The sequence below is a fragment of the Rissa tridactyla genome, chromosome 2 (assembly GCF_028500815.1).
Source record: "Rissa tridactyla isolate bRisTri1 chromosome 2, bRisTri1.patW.cur.20221130, whole genome shotgun sequence".
Taxonomy (NCBI): domain Eukaryota; kingdom Metazoa; phylum Chordata; class Aves; order Charadriiformes; family Laridae; genus Rissa; species Rissa tridactyla.
The window spans coordinates 120,819,412-120,834,282 of record NC_071467.1 but is presented as its reverse complement, the minus strand read 5'-3'; the positions used below and the strand labels follow the sequence as shown (position 1 = coordinate 120,834,282).

The 14,871-nt window shown below is 39.0% G+C and overlaps 1 protein-coding gene across 1 annotated transcript in view; it reads right to left on the bottom strand.

Annotated features, from left to right (window-relative positions):
* The window catches only part of CPNE4 (copine 4), a 190,627-nt gene that overhangs the window by 35,989 nt on the left and 139,767 nt on the right, over positions 1-14,871 (bottom strand). The window contains exons 8-10 of the mRNA XM_054191382.1: positions 9,626-9,712; positions 8,967-9,026; positions 3,010-3,143 (exon numbers count right to left, since the gene is read on the bottom strand). Coding sequence (XP_054047357.1) covers positions 3,010-3,143; positions 8,967-9,026; positions 9,626-9,712 — 281 coding nt within the window. The remainder of the gene's footprint in view (positions 1-3,009; positions 3,144-8,966; positions 9,027-9,625; positions 9,713-14,871) is intronic.

The following is a 14,871-nucleotide window of genomic DNA, read 5'->3' as shown; positions in this document are numbered from 1 at the left end:
CAGGGAAGTGATGGTGCCTCTGTACTCGGCACTGGTGAGGCCTCACCTCGAGTCCTGTGTTCAGTTCTGGGCCCCGCTGTACAGGAGGGACATTGAGGTGCTGGAGCGTGTCCAGAGGAGAGCTACCAGGCTGGTGAGGGGTCTGGAGACCAGGTCATATGAGGAGAGGCTGAGGGGGCTGGGCATGTTTAGCTTGGAGGAGACTGAGGGGAGACCTCATTGCCCTCTACAACTACCTGAAAGGAGGTTGGAGAGAGGTGGGTGTTGGCCTCTTCTCCCAGGTGAACAATGACAGGAGCAGAGGAAATGGTCTGAAGCTGTGGTAGGGGAGGTTTAGATTAGATATTAGGAAGAATTACTTTACTGAAAGAGTGGTCAGGCACTGGAACAGCCTGCCCAGGGAGGTGGTTGAGTCACCATCCCTAGAGGTATTTAAAAAACGTCTAGGTTTGGCACTTCAGGGCACGCTCTGAAGGGCAGAGATTGTAGGTTGTTGGGGGTTTTTTGGGGTATTTTTTTTTTTTTTTGTGTGCGTGTGTGTGTATGTATGGTTGGACTCGATGATCTCAAAGGTCCTTTCCAACCGTGAAGATTCTATGATTCTATGATTTTGAGTGTATTCTCTCTCTATATTGCTTGCCAATCCAATTCCTCCCAAATTACAAATAAATTTGGATGTTTCTAATTACAGAAATATTTTAAGTAATAACCATAGGCTTTCTTTTTTTTAATATAAAAAAGCAGTCTTTTGGTATATAAGTGTAGCAAAAGTACTTATCATTCAACAGCTCTGCTATTGGAATCCAAAAACCATTACAATTTATTCCAACTATTCTTTCATTTGATGTAAATACATGCATCCCGAGACCCAAAGAAAATCACTCCATTTTCCTTTGTTTGGCTTGAAATTAGCCAGTTCTGCCTATTTGCAATAATTGATGGGTACAAACTATAAAACTTCAGGTAAGAGCACTGCCATCTTTGGGGTCTCATATTTTGATCTTACTAAAGACATGCCCCTATGCAAATGGTGAGACTCTGGCTCTAAACAGCCCTTAGGTTCAGCAGGTGCCTCTCTTTTCACTTCTGGCTGATCTTAATCTGGAAACAGAAATCCTACTCCAGTATTTGAAGCACAACTGAGCTCACTGGAGCAGTTATGGATCTGTGCCACACTTTGAATTTTTACTGAATTTGGATTATTTTTTTTTTTAATTGTATATACAGAAGATTTGCTTTATAGGTCATATATGCTCATGCGTCTCAAGGCTGCAACTAAACACAAAACCCCTCCTACATAGAACCTGTAGATTGTTTTGTGTGCAGATTTGCTTCTCATAATTTCTCTCCTTCTTTAGAGAAATTATAAGTTTTCATTTCCAGTTTGCTGGATTCAAAACATGCAAGTATAAAGAAAAGGTCCTCGCTTGACATTTTGATTGGAAAGCACTGACCGTGTTGAATTAAGTTGCCCACGGGAAGGTATTTATAGTGTCACAACTTGAGAGCATGTATAGGTCAAGCACATGCCAGAAAGGTGCCACTTCCCTGGGAAAATAAATTCTGGCTTTTGTTCAGCCCTAGTCCATAGCTCATATAACATTAGTTGTGCTGATTAGCATCAATAGGCATTTTCGGCAGCACAATAGAACTGAATGATGCTGATGGTTTCATTTAAAAAATGACTGGCGATTATTTTTTGTACTGATTGGAATATGCTATATTGAGAGAATAATCCTGATTTGGGATTAATATCTCCATAGAGGAGGGACTATGACACTTAACGATTTCATTTTCTTAAAAAATATACCTTATGTGACAAAAATCAAAAAAATCTGTGTGCATAAGCCAGCCCTTTTTACTCCTTCCCTATTTTGAAGTATATTAATCCTCTAAATTATTGCTAGTAATTATTAAATTACTGGATAATCACTGAGGAATTATCAGCTCACTTACAATAAAATATTAATTTTCTCAGACTCATTGCCTAAATTTGACCACCAAATTCTTACAGAAATTGTATCAGGGCAGTATTTTCCTCATTCTTCCTTGAGAAGGCATTTCATTACCATGCAAATGGAAGTGCCTCTGAGCAGGCTAATTGGTATATGCGACGTGTAACATGCAAACCACAGTATTAAATCACTCCACAATTTATACAGAAAGTATAATTCAGATGTGACTGGAAATACCATTGTTTTTTTGAGATCTAGTATTTACATATGGCAAAGTGGTGGGCGGATGTCTATTACATGCGCAAAGATTAGAAAGAATAATTGTGTAAGATGCTATGTCTCACCAACAAAGAAAGAACATCTAAAGGAAATGCACTTGGTAATTAGATTAATAATGGGCAATTAATTTGATAGAAGCAGGCAGCCTATTTGAAAGCAACAGAAGTACATAATGTTATCAAAGCATATTTAACCCAATTACTTGAATTTGTTTATTTTTTTAAATGCAAGTTGTGTGCACACATTATCACTACCCTTTAATACTTATTTTAGAAGAGACAGTAATATTCAACAGGTCAGGAGAACACTGAAAAAGACCACACATTTACTGCTAAGAACAGACACGGCCACTAAGCAGTTTAGGCAACTACAAATTCAGTTTCCAACACAACGTTTGAGGAATGCTTTTCTGCAGGATGGGACAGAACCAGACTCCCAAGTGTGTCAGAAAGGATGCTATTAACATCTGCAAAACAGGCTTCAAGTTTAACGCACATGAAAAATCCACTCAAACATGCGATTTCGACATGCGAATACAAACCTGAAACTTAACACACGTCAGCCACAGAGCCGAGAACCAGGCCTTTCATTACCATGAAGCTGATCTAAACCCACTCTCAAAAGCGTGCTAAGGTAGACAAATCTTTCTGACGTGCAGTCATTTCTCTTAAGTGACTAAACATGGAGCTACTGCAGCCAGCAGCAGGCAGTCATTGATTTCACGCTGTGAAAACACTTTCTAAAGACAACTCTGTTATCAAATGTGGTTATTTACCTGTCATAGTCTTGGCAAATCTCCCCAACAGCTACCAACGCTTTCAAGTACTCATTGGGTTGATAAGGGTGGATGTAGTGCAGTGAGCAGCTGTTCCTAGGATCGCCATTTGACGCAGTGAAATCTATAGCTACCTGGAAAAGAAGAAAAGTCAATATGTTGTGGAGCAATCCTGGGCATAAGGATACCCACACCAACCATGTATCTTTACCAGAAAGAGTTTTCTGCAGAGACTGCAGCCTTAAAGCAAAGGTCAAGTCACAGTGTACTTCATCAAATTTGAATTAGGATAGTATAGATAAATATGTCTAAAAGTAAGTGACAGCTTATAAAAGAAGAGATAATAAAACTAAAATGGAGCAATTGGGAAAAAAAATGAACTGCATTATTATTCTGTGTGGAAAATTATGTCCTAATACAGATGAATCAAATTAACTATCTCTAGGTTCTCATACTTAATTAAATTATTCCAGTTTAGGTGATGTTCAGGACATAAAAGCTGTGCAGCACAAATGTCCCGAGAGAGTTAAAAGTCCTACTAAAACTATAAATTAAAAAACTCCAGTTACAGACATTTCTTAGCTATTTTAAAACTTACTGTGGCTGTAGCAATAGTAGCAGATATTGCCTGTCTGGTGCTTTTTACCCTCAAAACACCTAAGCATTAAATAATTAACCCTCCAGATTTCATAGATGATAGTGAGCTTAAAGGCGAGCTGCAGGATAAAAATCCTGCACAGGTTTTTGTGTTGAAAAGGCTTAGAGAAGATTATGGCAATCATTCAATGCAAAAGCAAATATTAATCAATCCTCTTAAAATTAATTTCTCCCTTTTGAAATGCTCTTTATATTTCTCACTGAAGATATACTCTGGCATGCATCTTCCTATGATATGACTGTCATGGACCAGAAAGCCCTCTTCTGAATTTGTGATGCTGCTTTCTAGGAATTCCTAAAAGGAGCAACAAGAAACCCAAAGGGTGTCATAGAGGGAACAAAGCTATTGAAAAACTTCCTTATGATTTTGTCCAATGACCTCTTCCTCCAAAAAACCTGTTATACCTGGATATTCAATAGACAAAGCACAGAGTTCATTTTTCAGTTTTACAGTGCAGTTGACAGGTAAGGGCCTTCCTGAAGGCTGCAAAAAGAACTCTGAAATCTCAGCTTGCCTCTGTGGTGTGCTGCTTCCCCAGCTGGAGCCTCTGCTTGGCATGGGGAAGACTATTTTATGCAGCTATAAAGTGAAAATGAAACATTCTCCCTTAAAAAAATGACAAAGGCCTCCCGAAACTTAGTTTTTGTTCCTAAAAACTAAAAGGGAAAGATCATAGGGGGTCAACCCAACATGGCTTTTCCCCACCGTTTCTGATTTTCCACCCCTAACTCTTGGCTGAAGAAAAATATTTGTCACTGAGCTCTAGTTAGCTTGGAAATGCCTTTTTGTTGCCTTGATCAACTATGAACCCCCCGCCCCTCACCACATGTCAGTCAGGAGATATGAGCTTGATTTGGCTTGCAAATAAAGTAATCTTTCACCTCTGCTTCCCTACTCACTGTTCACGCGCTGAAGCAGTGAGTCTGTTTTCCACATAGATCATTTTCTGAAAATGATGGCTTGATTTAACCTGAATAAATCAATGGGATACCTCTCATGTTCTCACTTGCATACATGTACGTAACTAAGGAAGAAAGAAACAGCAGTAGTTTGTGAAACCTAAGGTAAATCCATAGGTACTTGTATGGATTAGTTAAATTTTGGGACACTTATTTTAAAAAAATCTTAGCCAAGGTGTGCATATTTACTTAAAAAGATGTGCATTTTCTCTGTCATTAATTTAACCTTCATTTTTTGTTCTGATTATAGAAAGTGCAAAAATGTCACTGTATGATAAACAAAGGGCATTGCTGTAGAATTGTTAAAAGTAGGCATTTTTACTGATAATCTCAAAGCAGACGTTAACAAGACTCGACTGACACATCAGACGGAACTGGACAAGCCTTCCTTCATAGCTGTTAGCCACAGCTAAAGGCTTTTTAACTGAAAACAAGAGCACAGTGTTGGCATAAACAGTGGGTTTCATGAGCTTGGAAAAAAGTCTGTGGCTAGCGTTTGGAAAAGAAAAAATCCCACCCCAGAACAAACTTCCATTTTGGAAACGGTCCTTGTAGTAGAGATCTGTGGATAAGCAAAAAATATCCTAATTTCCTATAATGAAGCCTTTATGAATATTTTTACTTGGATGTAGTGTGCTTGACTTTGTTCAAAGTCTCTGTTTGATTTCCAAGGGGAGGACTTTTAAGAAAGATGTCCACTGTTATTTGCCATGATTCAGAAATAACAACGCAGAGCTCTGCTCTTTGAGCATTACCCAGCAGTACCAAGGTCTTGTGCAAATCAGGATAAGGATTTGTAAAACTAAGCTAACATATCACAGAAGTTAGGCTAATATCATATCACAACTGAGCTAATCTCGTGGGCAGCAAAGTAGGAATCTTTCCTACAGTGCGCACAGTTGATTTTTATCAGTATATCTTTAAATGTATCAGTTCCAATGTACCAGTCGTCTTCCCACAGCTAAGTAAGAACATAACAGAGCAATAACTACACTCTCCATACGTTTTTGCCTCAGCCTTGTAAAAGCGTGATTTTCATCGCACTGGAAACATCCGACATAGCTTGGACCTCCTGCTAGATCTGTCAGCAACAAATCGGCCTGCCCAATACCATGACCTGTCTGAGAGAGAATCTGTCCAATATATCTTTCTATTACAGTTCCTTTTATGCACGTTACACATCCTTTCTGCTGTATTTCCTAAAGTGATGAAAATATCTTCTGACTACAGACCCATTTTCACTGCCAACTTCTGAACATTTCTTCTGCGGCAGGGAACACTGGCTGATAAGAGATACAGCATTTTGCAATAAGCAGTGCATAAAAATAGTGGACTAGAATCAGCGCTATTGATCTCTATAGACGAAAGCGTCTTAATAAATGGTTTTAAAGTGAAGGAAAAGTTTACTTTCATTTTTCAGAGACATTAACTACAAACTAGGTTCTTACAATAGATGTACAAAGCATCCCAAGAACACACAGCATGATGTTACCAGAGCCTTCATTAATGCCTTAAATTAGCAGGTACATCATACCACAGCTTTTTGTTATCAAATGCATGCTTAGCATCCCCGTTTCCCTCCCTCAGCAAGTGCCCTTTCAAATCACACTTGTATCGTGCTGCCTGCAAACAGCACGAACTAAATAGAAATGTCATTAATATTAAGACAACAACAACAATACATGTACTGGGAGAGTTTCAAACAATTCCAGATCCATTCCACTTAAAAGAAATGGAAATCTGGGAAGGGGGAAGGAATAGGCCTCCTCTATTTCAGTGGTCTGAATTAACCAGATTAGGACTACGTGAAAAGGAGATTATATGTGTGCAGAAAACAAGGGAGCATTGAACATCTCCCCTGTAGGCTGCAACCATTTGTTTCAGTGCCCACCAGAGAATCTTTGATACATTTCTGGAAACAGCAACACATCTCACACCAGTCTGTGCTATCAGCACTGGGGATTGGTGCAACTGAGGCAGGAGGAACTGAAATATGCGGAGAGTCAGCTTGTGACGATCTTTAAGTAGAACCACTAGGTAATGCATGAACAGAGCTATAGGCACAGAAACAACTACAACGGCTTCCCCTGAGTCCACGTAGGATAGTGGCCTGAAATCTGATAGTGATGAGTTTACACAATACTGTAGCTGGTGGATTTACCATTGAGGTCATCAGTAATTCAGGGATCTCTGCAGTTCACAGTATAATGGATCTTTCATTTCCTCCATGTCCTCACTGCCCATCCTTGCAGGTGAATTTACCTACGTTTCCTATTATCAATGGTTTTGTTTCATTTCAGCAAAATGAAATATTAAAATAGTAAAATATAGTAGAATTAATACTATCCATTTTAACACAGTCTAACACAGCAGTTTTCAACTTGTGGTTCACAGCCTACTAATAGGAAATCTGCAACAAGTAAATAAAAGGCAAACAAATTGCACGACCCTGTGTAAGGACTTGCTCTTCCATTGGAAAACATTAGGGAGGAATCAAAAAGAGTTTGGAAAGCACAGCTGTAACATTATAATATGTATATCCCTAGACCCTTTCTAATGGTTACAGTGCTCCTGTGCTTGAGCTGGAGTTGTGGGAAATGCATATTAACCAGTCTTTGCATGTGCTTAAGCACATGCCCTGATTAGAAAAGGCTTTTAAATATTACTTAAAGACATTACTGTCTTTCTGCTAATGACCTTAAACACATTTGATAGTTGAGTTCTTCCAGTCATATTTTTAGGGAGAAAATGCCAGGAAAGAGAAATTAAAGGAGTTTCTAGGGATTGGCGAGTTACAGTTTTGGAGGAGAAACGGGCATTGCAGGCAAGGGAGGGGGACAGAAGAAGAAGCCGGGTAAGGCCGGAGAGGCAATTACACTGGATGAGAAAAGATAACTATAAAGATCTTTGTCGACTACAGTAGGTATTTCTTTCAAAAACAGAAATAGGGTCTTCAGTTCTGTGTGTTACTCAATGAGTTTGCAAGGTATACTGGCAAAGTGCATGTTTTGTACCTCAAAAAGCTGATTTGTACACAAAAAGACAATCCATTACTGTGTATAGCTGCTGTTGTTGCTGGAATTTTCTGTTGGGATAAAAAAAACTTTCTTTTTTTTGTTAAATCATTTTGGAAAATGAAGGCTTGTCTGCAAAAAGTGAAATGGAACATTTCAGTAGCATCCAATGTTGGATCCTTGATGCCTGGGAGCAGAAACAAGGCAGGGTGCTACAGGAAAAGAAAAGCTCTCCAGAAGAATATTTCCTTGGAGCATTAGATTTTACCCCTGTAACTGGCATGAGGTCACGTAAACCAGACTGGAAATGAGCCACAATCTGTATTCCTATGCTACGGAAAATACCTTTATTTTATTTTATTTTATTTTATTTTATTTTATTTTATTTTATTTTATTTTATTATGTTACGTTACGTTACATTATGTTATGTTATTTCTCAGATTCAAAATACAAAAAAAAAAGAAAAGAAAAAGAATGGATCAAAACCATACCGCATTTAATGTTTCTAAAAATGATTATTTGGAAATGCAAAATATTGTATTTCCCTTTATGGAAAGATCTACAAATCATTTTATCCCCTGTTCCTTGAACTGAATTGTTCCTGAATTCGCTCTAAACTGCAACTTTGTTCCCCATGTAGTGCCATCTTACTGTTGGTAGCTGTGGCTGAGGTATGAAACATCAGCATTTACACATTTACCCCAGCATTTATCCCAGACTGAGAGAGAGGGGTCCCTGGCTGGACTATCTCTCTGCCTGTGACTTTCTGTATGGCACCCTTAGAGGGGAAATAACTTGCTTTAACAGATGACTCATTCTGGAAAGGAAGACTGGCCCATAGGATTGATGAACAGGACATCTAACATTTAAGAGACGAAAGGCAGGTGAGATGAAACTCCCCCCTGTGACACACTCACAGCAAGGGAATTAATTCAAAATTCTTGTAAACAAACTGAGGCTCAAAAGCCAAAGGCCAGTGAGCACTGTCACAGGGGCTATTTAAGTTCTCCAGCTTTTGGGACTGGGTGTAGCTCATGAAATTGGTGGGACTACAACAGCTTAGCTTCTCAGCCCTGCATGAAGTTGTCTTTACTTTTTGCAATGTGATTGTCATTGCTGCAAAACATAAAAGTAAAGCAGCATGTGCAAGGAAAATCTTACTGCATTAGCACGGTTTTATTTTCTAGGCTTAATACATTTTGCAAGGAGACCTTAATAATTTACCGAGGAATGTCACGAAAGAATCATTTCGCTGTGAAAGTAATGAATCAGTATCTGAGGGGATTCCCTTTCATTAAAAGAAATTAGAGAAGTAAGACACTTACTGTAAACTGTATTTGGCAGCCTCCCATGATATAATCTAAGAAAGAATGCATCTTGTGGATCTGCAGACAAGAAAGCAAGATATTTAAATTAGCTGTGTACTGCTAAAACATCAAAGAAGTGCCTGAAAAAAGTAAATGGGAAGGAGGAAAGGGACCAACTGAAAATAAGGTAAAGGACGAAAGCATTAAATATAGTTTGAGACAGAAAGAAAAACATAACCAAAGAAAATAACAAAATTCTAAAATTACAGAAAGGAAATTCGCATCTAAAAGTACAACCAAGTTCTGCTTCTTCTCGGTGGGAAGTCAGTGGAAATTTTGCTGTTGGTTTACGACGAACAAGAGCAATTTTGTAGAAGTGATGGAAGGATTAGAAGAGAAACACACAAAAGGCCAATTAGTAAGCCTGTAGGTGTAAAAGTTTAGTACTGCCTATCCCACTGCACAACAGCAGGGATAGGGCAAGAGAAATGAAAGAGGAGAGTTGGGGACAGTCAGCTTACTTTTGGGATTCAAGTCCTTGCCTTTAATTTTTGCAGTGGATCGGTTTCCATTGCTATTCTACAGGCAGTTCAACTTTGTTGTCTGTGTTTCCAAACACCATTAAAATATATCGCCGACAGCTTCGTAAAGAAACAGCCAAAAAACCACGTATTTACCTTGCACTGGTTAAGGATGACGATGCCTGAGTTCTTGTAATTCTTCTTCTTTGCTTTGTACTTGGGGTTAATGCATTCCCATTGTACCTGTGAAAAACAGCAGTCACCACTCGAAGGAAAATTTATGTACAAATTGAATAATTAACAAAAATGGCACTGTCTGACTTCCACAGTTGACTAAATCCTATCAAATAATGGTGCACACAGAAGAAAAAATTAAAACCATTAACTATACAGAGAATGATCTTAATAGAAAAAGGCCCAGGGCAAACATCTGTCTTTGAACATAGACGTGTGGACGCAGCACTGAGAGAGATATCCAGATACATGTGTTGTCTTCCAGTCTTGTAGGTTCAGGTGTTACATAAGCAAGATTGAGGATTTTTGAGATGATTTAAGAGAATAAAAAAAGAGGGAACTAAACACAAATGAAAATAAAGGAGGGAGCAACCCGATGCATTGTATTAACTACAAAACTGCCTATGCAGTAACCCTGGTGTTTTGTATTAAACTCATGATTGGAGAAATTCTGTTCAGAGATCATCTCTCTCTCTCTTGAAAAAAAACAATAGGTTCTCCTTTAAGGCCAATAGTAAAAATAAAAAGTTAAGAAAAATCACTAAAAAGTGCACAAAGATGCAGTTAGCTAATTACTGATATGCTTGAAAATTATCCCTAAGAATCTATTAAAACCCATTTCTGAAAATGTTCTGACCAGTTTTATGAACAAATAGTCAATTTTACAGCAAAACAGCCCTACCTCGTTACTGAAATATGTTGTCCTCTTCCCATCATAACGTCTCCCAGAGTCTTACTGATTTCCACTTCAAATGTTCTGCCCTCCTCTGGTTTCAGGCAGAATGATAAGGTCAAGCTTTCAGACCCTGACCTCTAATGTCTGCAATATTATTCATGCATCTTACTGCAGGAGTAAAATGTACATTTGTATGTGAAAGTACCTATTGGCATTTGTAAATCCAGATTTGATTCTGTAATGTGTTATTAAATTCAGCTAAGAAAATTACTATTTTCTTCCAGGGAGGTGCTTTCAAGTGCTGGGAGAAAACATTTGTTGTTGGGTAACATAAAGAATATACCTCCAAAAGGAACAAGGATGACCTAACCTCCAAAAATCCCTATTATGACATTTTGAAATGAAACACATCATTCTGAAGTGTTACAATATTTTGCCTATAGTGAAGCCCTTTGTAAGTGTTGCAATACTTTGTCTATAGCGAAGACGTTCATATAGGATCTGTCTGAGCAAAGCGTTTGAGCACGTAAAACTGTTTTTACCTTATGAACATCCCCTGCGATTTCATAAAGCTTCAAACCACTGCCTAACAGCAATTATTTGGATGTCTCTGAAGTATTTCAGTCTTAGAGCTTTTGTCAAATGTCAAAAAAAAGGGAAGGCAAAACATATGGCTTTGGAGCAATATGAGACCTTTTCCGCACAGGGGAGGGGGAGTATTTTCATCATTGTGTTACTGGAGACAGGTGACAAGAGTGAAGAGAGGGAAAAGGCAAAAAAATGTTCCAACTGCAGGAAGCACATCTGCTTGCTCTCCCAGTTAGCCTACAGCTCAATTATTTGTCTTGTGAAATGAATTTTCCAACTGAGAAGACAGGCAGACACAGGCCCACATGTTCAGGGAAAATCCTCCATAAACATTTTTTTTCTCTGCTCAAGAGAAGCAGTCAGGCTTAAGAAATAAAAGTCCTTCTCTCCAAGTAAAGAGAGTGCTCTGTGACACAACGCCAGAGTGCAATAAGCTGATATTTGGGAAAGCAATCTGGCAGTGAGGCAACAGCTCTGCCCACTCACATCTTGCTACATTGCTGTCCGGCAAAATGGTTTAGCATACAGTTGTCTCCAAACTTACTGGAAGCATTCCTACAGAGAAATTGTGCTGTCTGTATATTATAAAGAAGCTGTAATATATCAAATAGAGAGAAAAAGTAGGAGTCAGGATTTGTGTTCCTCCCTTTGACACTGAACTACACTGGAGAGGCTTCATTACTTTCCCCTGAACTTCCAAGGTGCACTTCCTTAATTTTATCATCCTCCAACATGAACACTTTTCACAGTGCGGGTTGAAACAAGGCTGACCTGTATGAACCCTTACACTATGTACATAATTCCTCTCCTCGGTAAAAGGATTATTTAAGCCTGATAAACATTATGTTCATGTAATTGGTTTCTGGAAGAAGTTTACACTATATACAGACCAAAGCGGCATAAAACACTACTTCAGGGGAGAAAAATCTGTGCCTGTAGCAAGCCTCTCAGCTTCTCTGTGCTAACTGTAAAATACAACTAGGAATGTTCACCTATCTTTGTAATGCATTTTGAGATGTATGGATAACAATTCTCAGCAGCTATCTAAAGCTCATTAAAATATTCCATGTGCAAGTCACTAACACATCACTGGCTAATGTAGATAATAAAGCAAAGGAAAGAAGAGACTAGCAAATTCCTAGAAAGTAGGAAAACAGAAAGAAAGAACAATTTTGCACCTATTAAATATGCTGATGTGATAGTATAAAGAAGGGAAGGGAATAGGAGATGAGAGGAGGGAGAAGTCCTTTGCTAATTCATAGGTAGGTTTAAAAAAAACAATGACTGTTTTACATGAAACTCTCAATCTTCACTTATCCACCAAGATCCAGTTCTGACCTCGGCAATTCCCACAGCTTGAGCTGAAGATGTGACAAGCACAATTTGAAGGAAATTCCCTATACAGGCCTTGCCATATCTCCAGCTCTTCTAAAGGGAACAGAGTTGGGTTTTTTTACGAGAAAAAATTTCAAATATTTTGCTTGCATTGTGAGGCCGAGCTCAATTTTCAGTCTGTTCCTACATTCCCAGTGTTGACTTGGTATCTGATGTTGTTTTTTATCGATTCATTTTTGTCTCTTAAATTAACTTTTCAGCTGAGAGGAAACTAATGCAAGAGTCTGCAATCTGACACTAACGGTAAACACTGTGAAGTTTGGATTCATCATTCTGAAAGTCACTCAGCATTTCCTCCAAATGCCTGGCAGCTCTGGGCTACGCGAGCTTTTTCCCTGTCAAACATCACAATGTATCTGAAACAGAAAGCAACTTGGGTTTATCTCCTGTTAATTTAAGATAAGTAGTGTTGCAAATGTTGGTAGTGAACCACCAGACTATACTGCTTTGGTGTTTCTGAGCTCTGAACTCTGGTGTTTCATACTCAGAAATTTAAGCCGTGTGGAGAATTTCTGAATGTAAACCAAACGCCATCCAGTTATTCTTCAATGAAAGTCGACAAACTAATGCTGACACTTGTAAGGTCCTAATCCTTTCGTTGCTGTAATAAGCAGACACAGATCCCTCAGTGGGATATTTTACTCTCTGCAGTGAAGGATGCTGCCTTCCCAAACATCCTTACACCTTCTCTCACCAAACCTTCAGGAGAGAAGAACAAATGGTGCAACCAACCCACGCCACATACCAGAAAAGGCAAGTGGAGGTGACTGAATGCAGGCAACCATTGTAGAACCAAAATTTGGAAAGTACGTGGTTACCGGTAGCACAAGCTTTTCAGAGAAAGAAATGAAGGTGTCAGGAGAGTTTCATGTACCCTATAGCAAGAGAAATCATGATACAGAGCAATTCCTATCTCTGGGACACTGTGCTCGCACACATTGGGCAGTCCTGTGAGGAAAGGGCTAGAGAGCTATGGCAAAGCCTGGGTTTTCATTAGCATTTTCTCTTGCCTCCCCTGCAATTCTTTTGTTTCTCTCTTATTCCTTCCTGTACAGCTGCTGCAACAAATTGCATAGTTTGTAAATGACAAAGGAGACATCACGATCTAATGGACAGGGTTAAAAAAAAACAATCGAGCAGGCAGCATTATATCCTGTATGATTTCTTCCTGATGCCTCAAGAAAAGCAAGTCACTTTTAAGCGAACTGCAACTCCTGAAAGGCTGGTTTATTCCTGACATCCCTTCAGGCAAGAGGACAGGATGTTGTTTTTTTTTCCCTCCTTCTGTCCCAGAAAGACATCCACCATGGGAGAAGAGATGCTTTTAATCACTATCAGAGGTTTCCTCTGAAAACTTGCACCTGGGGAACAAAGTGAAAATCAAAGCATTTCTTGTCTCCTCAGCCAAGGTCCCCACCTCACCCGCGCTCCTGAGGTTGCACCACTGGTTGCCTAATCGTGTGCATGTGGCAGGTGCCTGACATGGCTGCACCCTCCTCGGAGGCCTCCGTTGCCCTCTCTGCAGCCAACAGCAGCTGCTGATGCTGCAGACAGTCCAGGACAGACTTGCCTGTCTCCTGATAAAACTGGACAGGGAATTGTCCGTTGGTGTCAATAAACTCCTTGGCCCTTTACTTAAAGGTCTCATCTACGCTCAGTTATCTGAAGAGCAACCTGATGCGAAGGCCCTGAGTTAGGATAATAGTCAGATATCTGGACAAATGGGGGAACCAACTCACATTATTTAAGCCTGATAAACGTTATGTTCACGTAATTGTATGGGTTGGACTAGGTGATCTCCATAGGTCCCTTCCAACCCTACGATTCTGTGATTCTGTGGTTTCTGGAAGAAGTTTACACTATATAAAGACACCAGCAATCTTGTGCACCTCAGCAGCCTTCCCTGCCCCGCTAACAACACCCCAGACTTGCAGGAATGTCAGTAGAGGTAGTAAGTACAGCAGGTTTTTTTCCTCCTCTTTCCTTTTGTGTGTGTGTGTATACACACGTGTCCATTTTTATGTAATAACAGGAACAGATTTTTCCCTTACATAACTCCTGTGCTGCATCAGGATCCAGGTGGGCTATATTTCTATGAAATTTTTTCCCCCAAATCCCTCTGGTTTTGTTGCCTTCATTTGAAAAAATTGTGACTTTTTTCTCATTAGTGTAGGATTTCTCCTTTCAACTATGAAAAGCTTTAATAGTCCTTAAATTTGTATCATGTTTTTCCAATCTTGTTTTAAAATGTTTAGTAGATCAATATTAGAACATCTTATAAATTGCCACTATACACAAGTATTAAAAATATATATTATACATCTATTTGGAACAAAGCCTAAGCATACAATAAACTCTAAGTATTTACTAGTATTTCACTAAAAAATAACTGTCACAAATAGGGATGGACTTTTTCTTTCTGTGTTTTCTTGTGACAAGATTATGGTGAAGGAGTAAATGATGAATTCTGGAATGGTGGAAAATGCTAAATAGAAGATTTAGAAATGCC